Source organism: Phascolarctos cinereus, unplaced genomic scaffold, assembly GCF_003287225.1.
Source record: "Phascolarctos cinereus isolate Bilbo 61053 unplaced genomic scaffold, phaCin_HiC Scaffold_4;HRSCAF=312, whole genome shotgun sequence".
Lineage (NCBI taxonomy): Eukaryota > Metazoa > Chordata > Mammalia > Diprotodontia > Phascolarctidae > Phascolarctos > Phascolarctos cinereus.
In genome coordinates, this window is record NW_027555847.1 from 686,173,728 (window position 1) to 686,195,706 (window position 21,979).

Sequence of the window (21,979 nt, forward strand, 5' to 3'; positions counted from 1 at the left end):
GCTGGCTGTGTGACCACAGACAAGTCACTGAACTGCTCAGTGCCCCCCAGGCAACTCCTCAAGATTCTAAGTTACAGTCAGTCAATAAACATTTCAGTGACTCCTATATGCCAAGCATTCTGCTAAGCACTGGATATCAAAAACAGGTAAAAGATGGTTTCTGCCCTCAAGAAACTCAGTCTAATGGAGGAAATAACTGCATAAACAAGCTATATGCAGGATAAATAAGAAATAATTAACAGAAAGAAAGCACTGGAATTAAGAGGGGCTGGGAAAAGTGGGGTTTTTGTTGGGACTTTAAGGAAGCCAGGGAAGTCAATAGTCAGAGCAGAAGAGGAAGAGCATTCCGGGCACGGGGACAGCCAGAGAGAACATCCAGAGCTGAGGGATGGAGGGTCTTGACTGTGGAACAGCCAGGAGGCCAGTGCCACTGGACAGAAAGGAACATGCCAGGGAGTAAGATGCACGAAAAACTAGAAAGGTAAGAGAGGCCACATTATAAAGGACTTTGAATGGCAGAGTATTTGCTCCTGGAGGTAATAAGGAACCACTGCAGTTTAATGAGTAGGGTGGTGACGTGATCAAACCTAAGTTTTAGAAAAATCACATTAGGGCTGAATGGAGTATCGGTTGGAGTGGGCAGAGACCTACCAACGGCTGCTGGCATGAAGTGATAGGTGCCTACACTAGAAGGTTGGCAGTGTCAGAGGAGACAAGGGGTCATATTAGACAGATGTTTGCAGAGGTGAAAGACCAGCCTTGGCAACAGCTTTGATATGGGAACAAGAGGTAGCGAGGAGGCCAGGAGGACTCCTAGCTTGTGAGCCTGATGGGGAAGACAGGACGGAGAGGGTTTGGATGAAAAAGACAATGAGTTATGTTTTGGACATGTCTAACTTAAGATGTTTGCTGGACATCCAGTTTGAGATGTCCAAAAGGCAGCTGGCGAAGTGAGGCCAGGGATCAGCAAAAAGGTTAGGGCTAGATAAGATTTGAGAATCATCAGCACAGAAATGGAAATTAAATCCACGGGACCTGTTGAGATCGCCAGGTAAAGCAGAACAGAAGGAGAACAGAAGAGGGTCCAGGAGAGAATCTATGGAACATCTATGATTTGGAGGAGGACCCAGCAAAGAAGAGAAAGAAGGAGAAGTCAGAGAGGTAGGAAGAGAACTAGGAGAGAGGGGTATACTGAAAACCTAAAGAAGAAAGTGTCAGGGAGAAGAGGGTGATCAACAAGTGTGAAAGGCTACAGAGAGGTCAACAAGAATGGCCATTAGATTTGGCTACTAAAAGACCACCAGTGACACTGGAGAGAGCAGTTTTTGGGTAGAATGATGGATTTTAAGAGGTTAAGAGCACGACAGGAGAGAAAGTGGAGGCAGCTTTTAAAGTCAGCCTTTTCAAGAAGTTTAGCTACAAAGCGCAGAAGAGATATAGGATCATAGTTAGCAGGGCTGAAGAAATTAAGGGAGAGTTTTTTCAGAATGGGAGAAACATGGGCATGTTAGTAGGCAATGGGGATCGCAAAACTGGGAGATATCTGTTGGAGGAAAGCAGGATGGAATGAAATCACCTGAACAAGAAGCAGGGTCAGCCTTGTTCAGGAGTAAGGACACTTCATCATGTTGAGTAGCTGAGTCACAAAAGGGAGGAGTGATATTGGACAACAGCTGAGGAGAATGGACAGATCAAATGGAGGAAAGGAGAGACATATATCTGCAGGCAAAAGAGAAGTGGTCAGTAGACAGGAAGAGACTGAAGATGAGTAAGAGAGTGGGGGTAACAGAGGAGGCAATCGGTTGGAGGTGACAGGATGACACGGGACTGCTTGTGCATGTAGTAGGCTTTGCTCTAGCAAAGAGCAGGACCACAATTTCATGTGAGACAGAGGTAAAGGAAGAGATAGTGACAGAAGGCATCTGGGTGATGTGAAATGAAGAGAAAACAAATGGCCTCAATGTTTTCAATGCAATATAAAGCAGAGTTATTAGCTGAGACGGTGGAGACAAAGGAAGCCATAGAGAGTCTGAAGAGGGACAAAAGGGTTTGAAAGCGGGAAAGTGAGTTAATTAGCAAAGTATAAAAGGACTGCCTTCCTTGCTATAATAAGGCCACAACAGAGGCTGGGTAAAATAAACTGGGAGTGGACACAGTCAGCACGTTTTCTTGACTCTCTTCAGCTTCCACTAGCAGTACAAATGCGAGAGCAAAGCAGTGAATGGTGGAAGGAACTCAAGGCTGAGGCTTGGCAGGTCAATAGTGGTGATCCAATAAGGAGCCGAAGGACGCAGCTGAGAGAAGACAGTGTAGAACTGAGGCAGGTCAACAACACCTCAAGACAAGGAAGGGAGGAAAGTGTTGCCAGGGCAGGGGTGATGGGGCCCAGGACAGAACTCAGAGAGAGGGAAAAGAAGTTACAGTAGGAAAGAAGAACAAGGTTTGGGGTTGCAAAGCAGAGGAAAAGAGGAAATGGCAACCGATTTTGATAAAATAAAGGCATTCCAGAGTTCACAAACACGGAGGTAGCATATTTGTGGATAACTGCAAGATCAAGAGTATGATCTATGTACGTAGCTGAGGTAGGGGATAAAGGAGGTCACAGAAAATGAGTCAGCTGAGCAATGTGAGATTAGGGTGTTTGAGGGGAAAATGAATACGTGTGCTGAAGTCTCCTCCTATAAGGGCAGGGGGTGAGAAGGCAGAAAGACTGTGCACCAGACACTGAACTAACTGGGGGAAGGAACCAGGTCAGCAGACGACAGCTACCAAAAGTCTGACCCAGTGATGAATACGAGCTGAACGAACCTCAAAGGAGGGATGATGGTAAAGGGAAGTTTCAGAAGTGACAAAGGGGAACAAGGAGTATTCCACACCCCCTACCCAACCAGTAAATGAAAAAGCAGCAGATGCTGAGAAGGTTGGCCGGGGAAGTTGTGACATCGGGAGAAGCCCAATCTGGGCTAGTGCAAAAAGATGGACACAGCAAGAAGGTAAAAGATTTAAGAGGAATTCTGTACATTTATTACTACCTATGGAGCTGGTGTTTCAGAGAGCACAGTGGAAAGAGTGGAATGGTGGTGGGGCAAGGGTCAGAGGCACAGAAATAAGGAAGCAGTCAGTGGAGGACCAAGAATAGGGCTTAAACAACCCAGCTGAGGTGTTCAGAATGACTGGGATGAGGAAAGAATGATGGGAAGGAAGTATTTCAATATAATATATTCAGCTTACTAAGAGGCAGCTGGTTACACGGTGCAGGGCCTGGAGTAAGGAAGTCTGGAGTTCAAATCTGGCCTCAGATACTTACTAGCTATGTAAGCTGTAACCCTGGGTGAGCCACCTTAACCTCTGTTTGCCTCAGTTTTCTCAACTGTAAAATGGAAATGATAATAGCAGGAATAATTCTCAGAGTATTATTGTGAGGGTCACAAGAGATAATATTTGTAAAATGTCCTTAGCACAGTGCATGGCACACAGTAGGCACTGTAAAAATGCTTATTCCTTCCCTACTAAAATACAAAATTTATGGAGCTAAATACATGTGATTTAGACAGCCTACATCTATTCCCAAATGAGTTTAAAATAATAAAATTAAAATTCAAGTTTAACTTCTTTCCTTCCAATAGAAAGGAATATTATATAACTCTGATAATTGTAATCATTGCAAACAAACTATGGAATATGAATATAACATATACTACTCTACTGCTAAGACACAACAAATATAAAGAGTTCAGGGAAACCTGGGAGGTCTTGTATGAAATTATACATACTGATATAAGTAGGCACAGAAGAACAATTTACAGAATAACAAGAAATGTAATACAAAATATAAGAACTCTGGGTCAATGGAATGATTAACTGAGGCATCAGTGAACTATGATGGGAAAACAGGCCTTCCATGCCAGCAGCAGGGACATGGGTGGGAGAGGTCAAGTGGGAATTGACCCAGAAACTGCACAGACTGGGTTAGCTTAGCTGAATTTCTTTCTTTTTTTTCCAAGGGAAGGTTCATTGAGGAGAAGTCATTAGGAAGTGAAAGCAACATAAAAGGACAATAATAAAACATTTATTTTACTTTTTAAAAATTGTGATCACTGTATCATATCAATTTTGTTTTGTTATTGATGCAAGTTATTTTGCAAACTATTGGAAAGTGATGTGGTATTAAAAAAAACAAAAATTTTAATAAAACCGCAAATAAGCAATGTATACATCAGTCTTAACTCTCTTAGGCAGTAGCATTCAATAAAAGGCTTAGAGACAGACAATAAATAGAATGTCCCAAGAGTCTTTGTGCAGTTTAAGCTATTAAAAACAACTGCTTTTGGGACATTCTGTAGTTGGCATCTTTTGAAGAGAAAAAAAAAGATACAGACCTTCATCATCAGTTAAGGATGTACTAACTTTTATTTTTCTTCCACATATTCCAGAGTCCTAAAGAGTAAAGAAAAATGTCACAAATACGAGGCCTATGAATACAGAACATAACGTTTTAGTAAGTTACACTGTTTAGAACTATAGCATTTGAGGTCTTTGACCATCTTCCCAACCATCTTCGCTTGTAAAAACTGGCACAAAGATGATTATGCCACATACAGGGTTAAAAGTTCTATTCAACTCACTTTATTCACAATTCCCTGGGCACCAGAGTTTCCCTCCCAAAGTTCCCGGGTCAGCGACCATGAGAGCCCAGAACTATCGTACGAAATTCCCACGCTTAGCTGAGTTGGATGTTTATAAAAATTTCCTGAAGCAATGTTATTTGTACGTCTTCAGTAAAAAGTATATAAAAACAGAACACAATTTTATTAGAACAAGTATTAATCACATTGTTCTTGCTTTTTATTTAGAGGGAGTTTTTTCTGTTCTTTTTACACAAATGAAGCAATTCTAAACTCACCATAAAATGCTCTGGGAAAGCATGAAGTCCCTTAGGCCTTGAATCTTTCCCTGAAAACAAATGCAATATATTAGGTTTTTAATAATAAATATTTAAGCTAGCACATTAAAATTGTAATTGAGATACTAACCATGTAAGATTCAGAACCTCTCAATATGGCTAATTCTCAGTCCTAATCACCCCTTTCTAGGTATGAAAAAGAATAAGTATAGGTAATTCCTGCCCAATCCATCCTAGCGACCAAAGACAAACATGACCCACAGTCACGACATTAAGTCTCTTAAGATACCTCTTACAATCTATCAACCTATGTAAACAGTTTTAAAATACATATCCGGAGGCAGAGTTAGATGATGGAGTGGCAGGAAGGAGTAAAGAGAGTTCCCCAAGACAAAACTCCTCCAAACATCTAGAAAGTGTACCAGGCTGAATCCTGATGGGAAAATTCAAAAAGAAGTCACAGGGAGTCATTTTTCCAGCCTGGGTCAACAAAGGAAACAAAGAGGTCTGTGGACACTAAAGATCAGGTGTAAGAGGAGCAACCACACATCGTACAACAGAAAAAGAAAAGCTACGCCCTATGGTGCACACCAGGGAACAAACATATAGGGAGTGGGCGCCAACTAGCAACCCTGTCGCCCACTACAGAGTTCTGGGTCACAAATCCAGGTGTACTGAGGAAGAGACTTGGGTTCTAAGGTAAAGAGCAGTCCCTGGTCCTAGCCTGTGTACAGAGCAAAGAGAAAGTTCAGAAGCAAGCAGCACCAGTGCAGGAGAGTGGAGGGTCTCAGTTCCAGTATCTACTCAAATCTGAAGCCTCTGTAGAAATAACCAGGGCAACAATCTCAATCCAAAGGGGAACCTATACAGTTCTGTCACTCTGCACCAGCAGAGCCTCCCACCTGACTAAGCAGACTGCTGCAGACCCAAACCCAGGTCAGAAACTTACAGAGCTCAGACTAGGGGGACATGAATCAGACCACTTTGGGAACACTGAAAACTTATAGGTCCCCAGCTTGAGCTGTCCCAGAGAACCTGGAACAATGAAACAGTCAATATTCCAAGAAAGCAGCAATAGGAAGAACCCAGACCAGCCCTCCAGGAGCACACAGAACCCAGCCCTAACATCAAGTCTGAAGCCTGGAAGTAGATAGGAAAAAAGAGAAAACAAAAATAGAATACCATCATTAGAGGCTATTATGATGACAGGAACACTCAAAACACAAACCCAGAAGAAGAGATTGATTCCAAAATGTCTATAAGTGAAGCCCCAGAGAAAAACATCACTTGGGTACAAATTCAACTAGAATTCCTGGAAGAGGAGAATCAAGAGTTTTTAAAAGAATTTTTTAAAAAGTTTTTATCAAGAAAATGAGAGTACAAGAGGAAAACTTGGTGGGGGGGGGGAAAGAATAAAAGATATAGAAGAATTAAAAAAGGAAATTAATAGCTCAGCCCAAGAGGTACAAAACCTTGACCAAGCAATAAACTCCCTGAAAATCAGAATGGGACAAACAGAAGTCAATGACTCCAAGCCAATGACTCCAAGAAATATTAAAACAAAGTCAAAAGACTGAAAAAATAGAAGAAAATTTAAGATACCTCAGAGCAAAAATGGATCAGGAAAATAGACCAAGGAGAAAAAAATTTAAGAATCACTGCACTACCTGAACACTATGACCAAAAACATAGTCAAAACATCATATTTCAAAAAATTTCAAAAGAAAACTTCCTGGATCTCTTAGAATGAAGGAGCAAAGCAGAAATAGAAAGAATCCACCAATCACCTCTCCAATAAAACCCCAAAATGAAAACTCTCAGGAACATCAGTCAAAATCCAGAGACTATAGATCAAAGAAAAAATACTGAAAGCAGCTGAAAAGAAGTATCAGGGAGAGTTAAGTGGTGCTGTAGCCAGAGCACTGGCCCTAGAGTCAGGAGGACCTGAGTTCAAATCCAGCCTCAGACACTTACCCCAATGCCTCAAAAAAAAAAAAGTATCAAGGAACCACAGTAAGAATCACATAATTTTGGAGCCACCACTATAAATATGCAAAGGAGGAGGAACACAAAATTTCCAGAAGGCAAAGGTCATAGACTTGCAGCCAAGAAAAACAGCATAATGCTATAGGGGGATAAAAAGGACCTTTAATGAAAAAGATGACTTTCAAGTATTCCTGATGAAAAGATCACAGCTGAGTAGAAACTTTGAAGTTCAAACACAGGAGTTAAGAGAAACATTAAAAAGGTAAACACGAAGGGCAGCTAGGTGGTGCAGTGGATAGAGCACCAACTCTGGACTCAGGAGGACATGAGTTAAAGTCCAGCCTCAGACCAGACACTTTACACTTACTAGCTGTGTGACCCTGGGCAAGTCACTTAACTCCAACTGTCTTGCCAAAAAAAAAAAAAAGGTGAACATGAATGAACAACCTTAAGTGACTAAACAAGGATAAACTGCTTACATCCTAATATGAAGAGATGATACATGAGTCCTCTCTGAACCCTACCATCATCACAGATCAGGATCATAGAGGGAGTCTAATTAGACATGGTCTGGAAGTGATTCTATGAATGGGAAGAGAAGAAGGAATATGGGGGAGGGTGGGAGGCAGGGAGAGGATTATCTCACATAATCAGGCTGTGCAAGCAGACATTTGTACAAACAAGGAAGAGGGTGGGGGAAAAGTTGACACCTGAACTTCATTCTGATTTAAACTAGTTAAAGGAAGAACATATACACACATAGAGTTGGGTACAAAGATGCATTACTTCAATAGGGAAATAGGAGGAGAAGGAAGAAAGGGAAATTAAAGGGAGGGTAGATTAGGGGAAGTATTAGCCCACAGAAAAAGAAAAACAAAACTAAGGATGTACAAAAATATTTATATCTCTTTTTAAGGCAGCAAAGAATAGAAATCTGAGGGGGTATATATGGTGAATGGTTGAACCAGTTAAAGTACACAAATGGGATGGAAAACTACTATGTCGTAAGAAATGATAAAGAAGATGGTTTCAAGGAGGGGAGAAAATTTAGAACTCAAAATCTTATTGAAGTGAATGCTGAAAACTAAAATGAAAACTATATTTTTAAAAATAGCCATTCAATCACTAAAAAAACAGAATAAATTAGAGAGATAAAGACTTCATTTCTAAAATACATAGAGGACTCAAATTTGTAAGAACACAAATGATTCCCCAATTAATAAATGGTCAAAGAATATGAACAAGCAATTTTCAGGTGAAGAAATTAAAGCCATCTACAGTCATACAAAAAAATGCTTTAAATCACTACAGAAATGCAAATTAAAACAACTGTGAGATACCATATCACATCTATCAAATTGGCTAAAATGACAAAACAGGAAAATGTTAAATGTTGGAGAAGATGTGGGAAAACTGGAACAGTAAGGCATTGCTGGTAGAGTTGTGACCTGATCCGATCATCCTGGAGAACAATTTGGAACTGTGCCCAAAGGGCTATAATACTGTGCATGCCCTTTGACCCAGCATTACCACTGCTAGGTCAGTATTCCAAAGAGACCATAAAAAAGAGAAAAGGACCCATATATACAAAAATATTTATAGCAGCTCTTTTTGTGGTGGCAAAGAATTGGAAATTGAGGGGATGCCCATCAATTGGGGAATGGCTGAATAAGCTGTAGTATATGAATGTAACGGAATACTACTGTTCCATAAGAAATGGTGAGTAGGCAGATTTCAGAAAAACCTGGAAAGACTCGGATGGACTGATGATGAGTGAAGTGAGCATAACCCAGGAGAACACTGCACACAATAACAGCAACACTGTGCGAAGATCAGCTTTGTTAGACTTAGTGCTTCTCAGCACTGCAAGGATCTAAGACAATTCCAAAAGACACATGATGGAAAATGCTACCCACATCCAGAGAAAGAACTATGGAGTATGAATACAGATCAAAGCATACTATTTGCTCTTTTTTGTTTTTTCTTTCTCGTGATTTTTCTCTTTTGTTCTGATGCTTCTTTACAACATGACTCATGTGGAAATATCTTTAATGTGATTGTACATGTAAAGCCTATGCATGCCATCTTGGGGAGCAGGGAGGCAAGGGAGGAAGCGAAAATTTAGAATTCAAAATCTTAGAGAAGTGAATGTTGAAAACTAAAAACAAATAAATTAATTTAATTTAAAAAAAATAAAAAATAGATGCCCTAAAAAAAAAGGCAGTTTCAGATTAATTTGGGAAGACTTCTATGAACTGGTGTAGAGTAAACTGAACAGAGCCAAAAGAATTTATACAAAGCCAACAATAGGGTAAAGACAATTAAGTCTTTAAGAAAGACTTAGGAACTCTGATTAGGGTAATGATCAACCACAATTCCAAAAAAAATTTTAAAACATGCTATCCACCTTCCAATGAGAAGTGAAGAACTCAAAAGAGTACAGAATGAGACATAATTTTTTTTGGAAATGGCCAATGCAGAAATTTGTTTAGCTTTATTATCCATAATTTTATAACGGGTTGTGTTTTTATTTTATTCTGAATGGGGGTGGGGGTAAGGGATAGATTGGGGTGGGAGGGTGAGAAGGCAGGTCTTTGCAGATTGAAAAAAAAAAAATATATATATATATATATATATATATATAGTTTTAAAATAAAAAATAAGGTACATATGCATAAGAATCCTAAAAAAAGCCAGCCAGCATTGGATAGTGTCTCACTAAGCCTGAGCCTTAGGCAATACATACCACAATATATTAGGGCTTTATGCCATCCCTCTAGGGAACTAAAATCTTGTTAGTATACAGGGTCTGGGATGAGGAGATGCTGCTTATCCAAAGGGCCAGCATTCACTGGGTGCTTATACTTCTGAAACCAAATAAACTTTGTCAGTGCAAACACTACCTTTGAAGTATCTATGAGATTGGTCCCTCTTTCATAGCAGGGGTAACTCCTGGCTTTAGGAGGAGATCATGGGTCTAAAGATAGCAAATTGGAAAGTGAAAAATTTTTGACAACCAGGACTCTCTCTCCATTTTTAGTCTTTAAATTATGCACCTTCCAAGACAACTACTGATGACTTCAGGAGGGTTACTTATCCCCAACTTAAAATTCCTCTGATTCTCAGGTTTTTATTTGCATGGCCTTATTTTCATTGACATTGACATTTTCTTCTACTCTTCTCCCTTCCTCCCCCTGGAGAGGGGTAGAAAAAAAAACTACACAAAGGAAAATGATGCATGTGCCATTCAATATTATCATTACAAATCCTCACAGACTGTTGCCTGTTCTTAAAATATTTGAAACTGCACTGAAAACTACATTTGTCTTTAACTTTTCTTCTGTAAATGAACTCACATGTAAATTCACCAAATAAATATTACTTTCAAAAATTAAAAAAAAAAAGCCAGCCAGACTCCTACCTCACCTAGAATCCTACATGAGTTTCCAGGCACTTTAAGTCCAGGGTGGTCTCTCATCCATTTTCCCAACTCTACAAACCTAAACCAAGCTCTGTACACCTAGGGTTTCTCTAATACCAGTCCAATGGCAGGCTAAACTAAGCTAGAGAATTCTAAGGTTCAGAAAGTGAGTCTAGCTCTAGCTGCAGAGATTAAATCTCTCAAGAGGGCAGAATCCCAGGAACTGATATGGTGATAAAAGCAGCTGTTCTTCACCCTCTGTGCTCTGCTGGTAACCTCTTCAGTTATCCTGGGTTTAACTAGAATCTCTGGAAAATCGACCCTAAGATCTCAGTTGCTTCCCTGCCCTATAGTCCCACATCACCAATTGCCTATTGGATATTTCAAACTGGATGTCCTGGAGACATCTTAAACTCCCTTCAAAAGATCCTCTCTTCCACAGCAGATACATTCTTGTCAATCAACCGATCGCATGAGTTCCTAAAGTTCACAAATAAAACCTGCTTCCTAATGAATTAAAAAACACAGCAATCAATACTTTGAAAAAGACTTAAAAGAACACATTCATAAAGACTTCAAGATTGAAAAGAGAAGTAAAAAAAAAACTACTTCAGTAATAAATACATGGTAATTAATCACAAAAAATCATAAGACTATTAGAACCACAGAACTGCAATATGATAATACATTAAAACTTCACTAATACAGACTTAATGGAAACAGACTAGGGAGCAGGAAATCTAATAAGAATTTTTAAAAAGTCTAAATTGTGAAGAATATTTTTTTAAAGCTTCTTAAGTCTGAGGTTAAATAACAGTTCACATGAAATATTATTTCTTAAATAAAAATCTCTAAGATTCATTAATAATTAACAAGTTGTATTCAAAAGAGTGATAAAATAGTTTTATAAGATGTACAAAACATATTTGGTTTTACTCTTAAGTAAGCCAAACATCCTACTTCCAATCAGTAAACACATCTTCACTGAGCAATACAAATAATTAGCATACATTTACAAATGACCCCACTCGATTATCCAAGCAATTCTCCTCTAGCTGTGACTCTCCCCTCTTCTGACCCAGGCTCGACTTTAGGTAAAGCTATGCCTCAACTTTCTGTCTTGGTTACTTCAAATTCTGAATTACTGGAATATAAATTAAAGAAATTTACCTATAGCATTTGCACTGTATGTTCTAGCTCAGCAGCTCCAGAATCACAAAGAATGTTGGTTTGTATTGCAGGGAAATAAAAACAAAAAAGAATTAAAAGACACTGTACCTCTTCTGGATGGTTTCTGTAAATTTAAGGCTTTCTTCCTTTTCTCCTCTAATTCAACTTGCAGTTTTATTTCTACAACCTAAAACAACGAATGGTCAAATAAATGAACAAAGCACTAAGGTCTTTAATTACAAACAAGAAGATTTAGAACAAAACATAGGAAAAACTTTAATGAGCACAAAAAATGATACCCCAAATATAGGCTCCTTTTCTATTCTAAATAACTAATTAGAAATTCTCAATTTGGTAGTTGTTCATTTGTTTGGGTTTAGTTATATATTCACGTCCTTATTTGATTTTACTGGGACAGAAGATGAAAGAAGAATCAGAAAAACCACAGTAATGAAATTCAACTCAACAAACATTTTATTAAGTACCAACTATGCAAAAGGCACCAGGGATAAAAAATGAAGAGGATTTTTGTACAGATAGATGCAAAAATAATATCTGGGCTTTCTTGGTGTCCCTCAAAGACTCCAGTCACAGTGACAATTTACATTGATGAAACTACTTGGGACTTAAAAAGAGTATTGCTTCACCACAGTCTATGAGGCATTTTCTTTTGATGAACAAGCAGAGGTTAATAGGGCATGTGATTTGACCATGGTCATTCAGCTAGCAAATAATGAACTAGGATCACCCCTAATCCAGGTCCTCAGACTCCCAATCTAGTACTCCTTCTACAACACACTACCTCGCCAAAAATAAGTATTATTTCCTAAAAAGATCCTGATTTTCCTCTTTGAAGGCAAACATCACTATTCTAAAACATCAGGAAGAAAGCAAAAGAAATGCCTAACTCCATCAAATGAGTCAATATTATTTTTCAAACAAAGAGGAGAAAAGGTATAAGCACTTTTATTTATTTACATTATTAAGTAATGCAACATGATTTATTGGCCTCAGCAAGAAAATTCTCTCTAAACTGTCAACATTTTAATATAAAATTCTATTTAAGTGCAATGCTCAAAAGGCCATACAAATTCCTTACAAGAAATGAAAATTTACACTAGCAGGTCAATATTACCTGTTCAATATTTGACCAGAAATATTCTATTTCTCTAGCAGTTGAAGCAGCTATACGTCTTAATCGGTTCTGTTCCTCTTTCTTTCCTCTTTCTTCATGAAGCTTCTTTTCCTCATGATAACGAGCTGCAGTTCTGACAAGCTATTAAGTGAAAATATTTAAATTTTAAACTTTGCACTGTCTCACACTAGAGGAAAAGATACTACAAGTCAAACACACTTACCTACTTTTAACACTAGTAACTGGACAATTAAATTCCTAAAATCAGATGCTGAAATACATTTGGTTGAAATATTAAATATTCTACATTGTGGCTCCAAATTATCCCCTTTTATACTTGTGCAATTCATATATACTGATTGATATAAGGAGCAAAATCTGGCTTCTCTATGTAAATATGCAATGTACAAAACGGATAGACTTCTGGAAATCCTCTTTCTATCAGGGGCTACTTAAAGTTGTGGCCACAGTAAATCTACTTTGTTCCTTCTTCCTTCTCCCCAAACCCAATAACCTCCTTACAACCCAGAAGGTGACAGAATGGGCAATGGTAAAGTGAGGGGGAAAGGGAAAGAAGGAAGAGCAGTAAACTCCACAGCAGCAACTGCACTCACTTCAGTTGGCAGGTCCCAGCTTCCATCGGCTCTCTGGACCTTCTATCTACTGAACCTCATCTCCAACCTCCCCAGGAGACCCTGTCTTCATTCTGACCCAAGAATTCCCTGACCACCACATCCTCTAAGAGGATGCCTACTATAGCCATTCTTTGAAGCCAAGTCCTTCTTGTACCTATTCAAGGGCAGGCCAGTCAGTTCTTTATATCTCTAATAGGTTCAAATTCTGCTACCAGGGCTATAGTGTGGTAAAAAATTCCTGACATCCCAGCTTAGCACTCTTAACAAAATTTCCCATAGGAAAACAGTCCTAGTTTTTAAGGACCACAGTAATATATATATATATACACACATATATGTGTGTGTGTATATATATGTGTATGTGTGTGTGCATATATATATATATATGTGTGTGTGTGTATATAGATAGATAGATAGATAGATAGATAGATAGATAGATAGATATCAAGAGAGTTATGGATTAAATGAGCTTTTGTGAACTGCTCTGAGAACTTAATCATCACATGTAACATCGTTTATATGGAAAATTCATTCCAAATACCAATTCTGTGAAATCATAAATTAAACTCTGCAACACAGCCCATCAGTAAAAAATGGACTACCTATATTACAGACCTACCTTCTTTGCAGCTGCCATTTTCCACCTCCTCTCTTGTGCAAAGTCTGTTGCCATCCACTGCATCTCTTCTAAGAGATAATCCCAGTGAGACTTTGGTCGTGGGGCCTCCTGAAGTTTTGGCAAGCGTCTAAGAGACCACAGGCCTTCCTTTCTCAATTCTGATATTCTTTGATGGATTTGAGTTTCCTAGAAAAATCAGATCAATAAGTATTTATTCAATATCTACTCAGCACATGCTAGACCTAGGAAGATTCAAAAGTAACAGAAAACATAGTCCCCTTATAATTCAGTGGAGAGAGGGAGGGAGATAAGACTTCTAAGCATGAAAACAACCAAAAGACAACTCAACTCGGTATACAATCAACTGTCAGGCTACACAGTACTGATCAAGGACCACAGAAGTTCAGAGACCATTAACAGACACTGACATTAACATGAGCTGGAACAGCCAGGAGATACCCCCTTTCCTTTTCCTATGGGTGTTTCCTATATAGGTGTTTACCAAAAGACTTAGCCTAGCTCTATTCTCTCTATACCTCAACACTTCAATAACTTCATATATTATCATGCAATTCCTGTAGTTTCAACTATGACCTCCATAAAGAGAATTCAGATCTAATTTCCAACTGCCTAAGAGACATCTCAACCTAGTTGTCCCAGGGACACCTCTAATTCAGGATGTTTAAAAATAAGCTCATCAGCTTAACAGAAATAGTAAAGTTAGAAATAGGAGCATAATTTTAGGAAAGAATAATGGGCTCATTCAGTTTTGTCCCCCTCACTTCTAATGTTCAGCTAAGCTACTAAGTCTTACGAATTCATCCTCACTAGTGTCTCTCATATCTCTAACATCCCTCAACTCAATTAAATTCAAGAAATATCTACCAAGTAACTATTATGGGTGAGACACTGTGCTAGATACCAGGGACAAAAGTTAAATAAGACAAAACTCACAGAAGGAAAAAAGGATCTCAGAATCTTAGAATTGAAAGGGATTTTCATCTAGCCCAACACAATACAAAGCCCTTCTTGGGGCAGCTAGGTGGCGCAGTGGATAGAGCACTGGCCCTGGATTCAGGAGGACCTGAGTTCAAATCTGGCCTCAGACACATAATACTTACTAGCTGTGTGACCCTGGGCAAGTCACTTAACCCCATTGCCTAGCCAAAAAAAAAAAAAGAAAAGATTAATTTTAAAAAAAATAAAAAATACGAAGCCCTTCTACAAATACTTCCAAACAGGGCATCATCCAGTATCTTCTCAAAGGCCTCCGATGAGCAGTAACCTGCTACCAACCTAAGGCAGGCAGTCCATCACACCTTCAGAAAGCCCTAGTTCTTTTTTTTTCTTAATTAATTTATTTTGATTTATCAATAATCACTTCCATAAGCTTTTGAGTTTAAAATTCTTCTCTCTCCCTCCCTCCCCATTTCCCTCCCCAAGACAGTATACAATCCGATATAGGCTATACATATACATTCCTATTAAACATATTTTCATATTAGTCATGGTGCAAGGAAGAATTAGAACCAATAGGAGGAACCACAGGAATGAAGAAACAAAACAAAACAGAAGAAAAAAAAAGAGCAAATAGTATGCTTCGATCTGCATTCAAATCCCATAGTTCTTTCTCTGGATGTAGATAGCATTTTCCATCATGAGACTTTTGGAGATGTCTTAGATCCGTGTATTGCTGAGAAGAGCTAAGTCTATCAAAGTTAGTCATCACATAACGTGACTGTTACTGTGTGCAACATTATCCTGGTTCTGTTCACTTTACTCGGCATCAGTCCGTTCAAGTCTTTCCAGGTTTTTCTGAAGTCCACCTGCTCATCATTTCTTATAGCACAATAGTATTCCATTACATTCATATACCACAACTTGTTCAGCCATTCCCCAATTGATGGGCATCCCCTCAATTTCCAATTCTTTGCCACCACAGAAAGAGCTCCTATAAATATTTTTGTATATGTGAGCCCTTTTCCCATTTGTATGATCTCTGGGATACAGCCCTAGAAGTGCTATTGAAGACAGCCCTAGTTCTTAAGAAGTTTTTCCTTACTTTAATCCTAAATCACCTCACTGCAACCTCCAGACCTGATCCTAGTTCGGTAAACTAGGTCCAAGCCAAACAAATCTCGTCCTTCTCCACTGCTGGCCTTCAAATATTTGAAGACAACTGCTGTCACCCCCAAGCTATCTCTTCTACATAGTAAATATTATCAATTTCTTTAAAAGCCCCTATGTGATACTCTCCAGTCCTTTCACTCTCATGGAGTACCACACTCCAGTGTGTTGATACCTAAGATATGGTGCCCAGTTAAGACTAAAGCATGATGACCACTTCCCTGTACATTTTACCTTTCCTGATGCAGTATAAGATAGCATTAGCTTACTTGCCATAATCACATTGTCAGCTCATACTGAACATGCCAACCACTAAAAACCCAGCTCCTCTTCACAAAAAAAAGCTGCTATGCCACATCTCCCCTACTCTATATTTGTGCAGTTCATTTTTTTAACCTAAGTTTAGAACTCATCCTTATTTAATTTCATAATTTCATTTTGTTCAATTCAGTTCATCTAGCTAGGCTGCCAGGCTCTGTAATCCAATGCTAGGCTGCCAGGCTTTGTAATCCAATGTGTTAGCTACCTTTTGAAATTACTTATCAACTGCATATCTGACAAGTATGCTATTATAGGCTTCATCCAAGTCACTGATAAAAATGCCAAAAGCACTGGGCAAGCAATAGATACCAGGGGTACTAAACCAAACACACCCTTCCAAGTTAACACAAACCCATCAGTGACCAATGGTTGGATCCAGGCATTCAACTTGTTACAATGTCATCAATTTTTATTATTCTCCCTCTCTTATCCACAAGCATAAAAGGAAGGACTTTGTCACTGACAATGTCTATAGGACTTCCACTCTTTACCAATATCATTACTCTTTCAAAAAAGAAAATGAAGTTAAACTGAAATGACCTGTTCTAGATGAAGCTACACTGGCTTTTAATAATCACCACTATCCTTTTCAAAGTGCTCTAATCTATCCCCTTAATAATATGCTGTAGAATTTGAATAGAAGTTCACTGGTCTATACTTTGCAGAATCTATCTGTGTTCCTTTTTTGAAATTTGGGGTATCTGCTCTGTTAGGTTCTATGGCAATTTCTCAACACTTCAAAGATCATCAATAGCAGCTTTGAAATCAAATAGGCAAGTTCTGTCAATATGGTAGGTATGTTTGTCCAGGCCTGGTGACATGAATTCTTTCATAGCATCTAAATACCACCTAGTCGTCTTGTCTATTACCTGAGATTCCCATTTCCTGCTAAACAATTATTGTTTTATAATTCCCAGTCTAAAGATTGTTCACCTTGGATAAGAAAACTGAAACAATACTGTAATCTACCTACTATTTCTACTTCAGTTTTTCCTTACTGCTGAGAACTGGGTCTAGAACAGCTGTTGTTGTTTCTTTTACCTTTTGAAGGATGAAATTATCATGAAAGTAAGGGACAAATTTATCGACTGGACCACCTCGGCCAGAGAAAAAGCTCCAGCAGTGTCTGAAAAGTTGAAGTTCTCCATCATACAATATTATGATGCAGTGAGACATTTTTTATCTGTTTCTCAAACTTCTCACTGAATTCTTCCTTCTGACTAGGTGGTTTAGAGTATATTTCTATGACAAAATCATTTTTATTTACACTTCTATTGATCCTTCATCTAAATAATCTCTACCTCCTTTCTCCCCTAAGCATTCTGAATTTCTTCACACCAGTTTATCAATTTTATTCCTTTTGAAAAAGGTATTTATGAGAGATAGAAAGAGAAATTCCATTTAAAGTTACTGTAAACATTATAAAATATTTATGAGTCTACCTGCCGAAACAAACCCAGGAACTATATAAACACAACCACAAAACACTTTTCACACAAGTCAGATCTAAATAACTAGAAAAACATCACTTGCTCATGGGCAGGTAGAGCTAATACAATAAAAATGACTATTCTACCAAAGTTAATTTACTTATTCAATGCCACCCCAAACTACCAAAAAATTATTTTATAAAGCTAGAAAAAATAATAACGAGATTCATTTGGAAGAACAAAAGGTCCAGAATATCACAGGAACTAATGAAAAGAAATGCTAAGGAAGGTGGCCTAAGCATACCAGATCTTAAATTGTATTATAAAGCAGCAATCATCAAAATTACTTGGTACTGGCTAAGAAATGAGAGTGGTGGATCAGTGGAATAGGTTAGGCAAGCAAGATACAGTAGTCAATGACTATAGTAATCTACTGTTTGATAAACCCAAAGACATAAGCTTCTGGGATAAGAACTCACTATCTGACAAAAACTGCTGGGCAAACTAGAAAAGAATATGGCAAAAACTAGATGTAGACAAAAATCTTACACCACATATCAAAATAAAGTCCAAATGGGTTCATGATTTAGATATAAAGGCTAATACTATAAGCAAACCAGGAGAGCAAGAAATAGTTTAACTATCAGATTTATACAGAACAGAAGAATTTAGGACCAAACAAGAGACAGAGAACATTATGCAATGTGAAATGGATAATTTTGATTACATTAAATTGAAAAGTTTCTGCACAAACAAAGCCAATGCAATCAAGATTAGGAGGGAAGCAGAAAACTGGGAAAGAATTTTTACAACCAATGTCTCTGATAAGGGCCTCATTTCTAAAACATATAGAGAAATGAGTCAAATTTATAAGAATACAAGTCATTCCCCAATTGATAAATAGTCAAACGATATGAACAGGAAGTTTTCAGATGAAGAAATTAAAGCCATCTATAGTCACATGAAAAAATGCTCTAAATAGCTACTGATTAGAGAAATGCAAATCAAAACAACTCTGAGGTACCACCTCACACCTATCAGATTGACTAACATGACAGAACAGGAAAATGAAAAATGTTGGAGATGTGGGAAAATTGGAACACTAATGCATTGTTGGTGGAGTTATGAACTAATCCAACCATTTTTTTTTGGGGGGGGGTCTTTTTTAGCTAGGCAAAAGGGTTAAGTGACTTGCCCAGGGTCACACAGCTAGTAAGTCTTATGTGTCAGGCCAGATTTGAACTCAGGTCCTCCTGAATCCAGGGCCAGTACTCTATCCACTGCACCACCTAGCTGCCCCCTAGTCCAACCATTTTGGAGAGCAATTTGGAACTACGCCCAAAGGGCTATAAAAATGTGCATACCCTTTGACCCAGTAATAGCACTTCGAGGGCTATATCCCAAAGAGATCATACAAATGGGAAAAGGACCCACATGTACAAAAATATTCATAGCAGCTCTTTCTGTGGTGGCCAAGAATTGGAAATTGAGAGGATGCCCATCAATTGGGGAATGGCTGAGCAAGTTGTGGTATATGAATGTAATGGAATACTATTGTGCATAAGAAATGATGAACAGGCTGACTTCAGAAAAACCTGGAAAGACTTGTATGGTCTGATGCTGAGTAAAGTGAGCAGAACCAAGAGAACGTTACACACAATAACAGCCACGTTATGTGATGACTAATATTGATAAACTTAACCCTTCTCAGCAATACAAGGATCTAAGACATCTCCAAAAGTCTCATGATGGAAAATGCTATCTACATCCAGAGAAAGAACTATGGGATTTGAATGCAGATCAAAGCATACTATTTGCTCTTTTTTTTCTTCTGTTTTGTTTTGTTTCTTCATTCCTGTGGTTCCTCCTATTGGTTCTAATTCTTCTTTACAACATGACTAATATGAAAATATGTTTAATAGGAATGTATACGTATAGCCTATATCAGATTGCATGATGTCTTAGGGAGGGAGGTGGGGAGGGAGGGGAAAAAAATTTAAAATTCAAAAGCTTATGGAAATGATTGTTGAAAATTAAAAATGAATTAATTTTTTTATAAAGGTATTTATAAGATGTGCACACAGATAACTATAATACAAGGTAAAAATGCCCATCAAGTACTAAAAGGAAAATGTTATGAACTTCAACCAATAACAACTCACCACCTGGTCTACTTTACCCCATGTGGACAACTGGAACATAGAACAAGAAGCAAGTATGCTCTGTAAATATGTTTTTCTTATGTCTGAAATTTAACTCAGCTCTTTGTTTTTCCCAATACAAATTAGTGCTCATTATACAGTGGACTCTTAATAAATGTTATTGCCTAACTGAAAGAAGAGCTCACGTTTATTTATACCAACGCTGAAGGTTACTGTCCCTAGAAGTGTCACATGAGATTTTAAAATGCAATGCAGTTTTGCCCAAGTCTTCTTTAAGGACTTACCGAGTTCAGTTTCAAAAACAAGTTTGTATTTCAGGCAGTTTTATTTTATCACAGACATATAACAACTGATATTTATGTACTGTTTTCAGTTTTCCTGACTACATGAGTGAGGTAAAGCTCTCTGTCTATAATGTCACACAAGTCAAGTGAACAAGCATTTGAAACCAACCATTACAACTCTGGCACTGTGAAAGGGTTATTATTTACACAATAAATTCTCTTCATTTCTACTAAGTGGATAAGAAACTGAAGTACTCTGCTGTCTGGAATCTAGAATATTTCATTTTAAACATTTAAAATTTATTTAAGATACTTCATTTTAAAACCAAAAAATTATACTTTCCTTTCAAAAACTGAATTTCTTCTTCAATTATAACCCAAGAACTTTAATATTTTACATTTATTTCCTTACCAGAGTTACTTGTTCAGCCAGTTTCTCTTGGGCAGTATCCTGGGACTGAGTGGTATTTTGAGCTGGGCTCTGAGGTTTTGGGGTGACAGATACTGTGGCACCTGGGGACCGAGATGTAATGGGAGACATTGACTTGTTGGTTGCTGGGGAGGGCCTATTTACTGGCGATGATCGTGCAGGTGAGGGCACTGGGCCTGAGAGACTTGCTGGTGTGACAGATGAGGTAGATGAGGAGGTGGGTACAGAACGCTGACAAGGCTGGCCAGAATCTGGAGGTGGTCTTGTTAAAGCCACAGTCTGCCAAGAGAAAATAACTTTTAAATATATTAAACTGCAAATAATAGCGAGCTGCAGGAGAACTCCAAATGCCTTGTTACCACTTCTTTCTAGTTTATTTACTTCTAATCATTCAGAGTCTCCTGGAAGTGAATGGCTTTAAACTATTAAGCTCATCAGGAGGAATCCAAATACAGTAAAGAGCATTCCTGACTATGAGAGGTTTTCCTCTATCAACCACCAAAAGGCAGGCCTATAAGAAGCCAGATTTCCTCTCCTTCATTAAAAATAACCCAACATATTCAAGTCAAAGAACCAAAAGAGAATGGTTTTTGGATTTTGTCAGCCAAAATTAAGATAAAATTGTATGAAATACATACTTGTTTAACTTCATTAGCAAAAAGTCTTTAGATTAAGAAATTCTCAAATGACCAACACATTTTAACTTACAAAAGTAATTTTTACATACTATTTTTAATTAATAAGCATTTACTTTCTGTCCTCCTAATCCCCCCACTGAAAAGAAAAGTCCTTGTAACATGCACAGTCAAGCAAAACAAATTCCCATGTTGTCCATGTCTATAACTGATATAAATAACTACTACCAAAGCTTAACTTTGTTTTGAGAATGTCTATATGCTCATACCACTTAAAACTAAAAGAGCTTCCTTAAAAAACATCCAACTGATCAGTATGGGAATTCCAATAATTTAGCACCATTTGGTAGAATTTCTCTATCTCCTCTTCTTCTAAAATAGATGTTGCTGCATAAACAGTAATTGTTTTCAAGACAATTTTTTTGCTCATGGTCATCATGACAACTGCAATGGGAGTTGACCAAGTGTACCAAGAAATAATGTTTCTTATTACTTTCTGGGGGCAGCTAGGTGGCACAATGACCTGGAATCTGGAAGACCTGAGTTCAAATCTGGCATTGGACACTTATTAGCAGTGTGACCTGTTTGCCTCAGTTTCCTCATCTGTAAAATGAGCTGGAGAAGGAAAAGGCAAACTATTCCAGTATCTCTGCCAAGAAAACCCTAAATGAGGTCACAAAGAGTCAGACATGACTGAAAAACAAATGAACAAAATGAATGA

General features: G+C 38.1%; 1 protein-coding gene across 1 annotated transcript in view; it reads right to left on the reverse strand.

Annotated features, from left to right (window-relative positions):
* The window catches only part of EP400 (E1A binding protein p400), a 262,063-nt gene that overhangs the window by 198,719 nt on the left and 41,365 nt on the right, over positions 1-21,979 (reverse strand). The window contains 6 exon segments of the mRNA XM_078154252.1: positions 4,380-4,437; positions 4,904-4,953; positions 11,589-11,667; positions 12,616-12,756; positions 13,870-14,055; positions 20,606-20,902. Of these exon segments, the coding sequence (XP_078010378.1) occupies positions 4,380-4,437; positions 4,904-4,953; positions 11,589-11,667; positions 12,616-12,756; positions 13,870-14,055; positions 20,606-20,902 (811 nt within the window).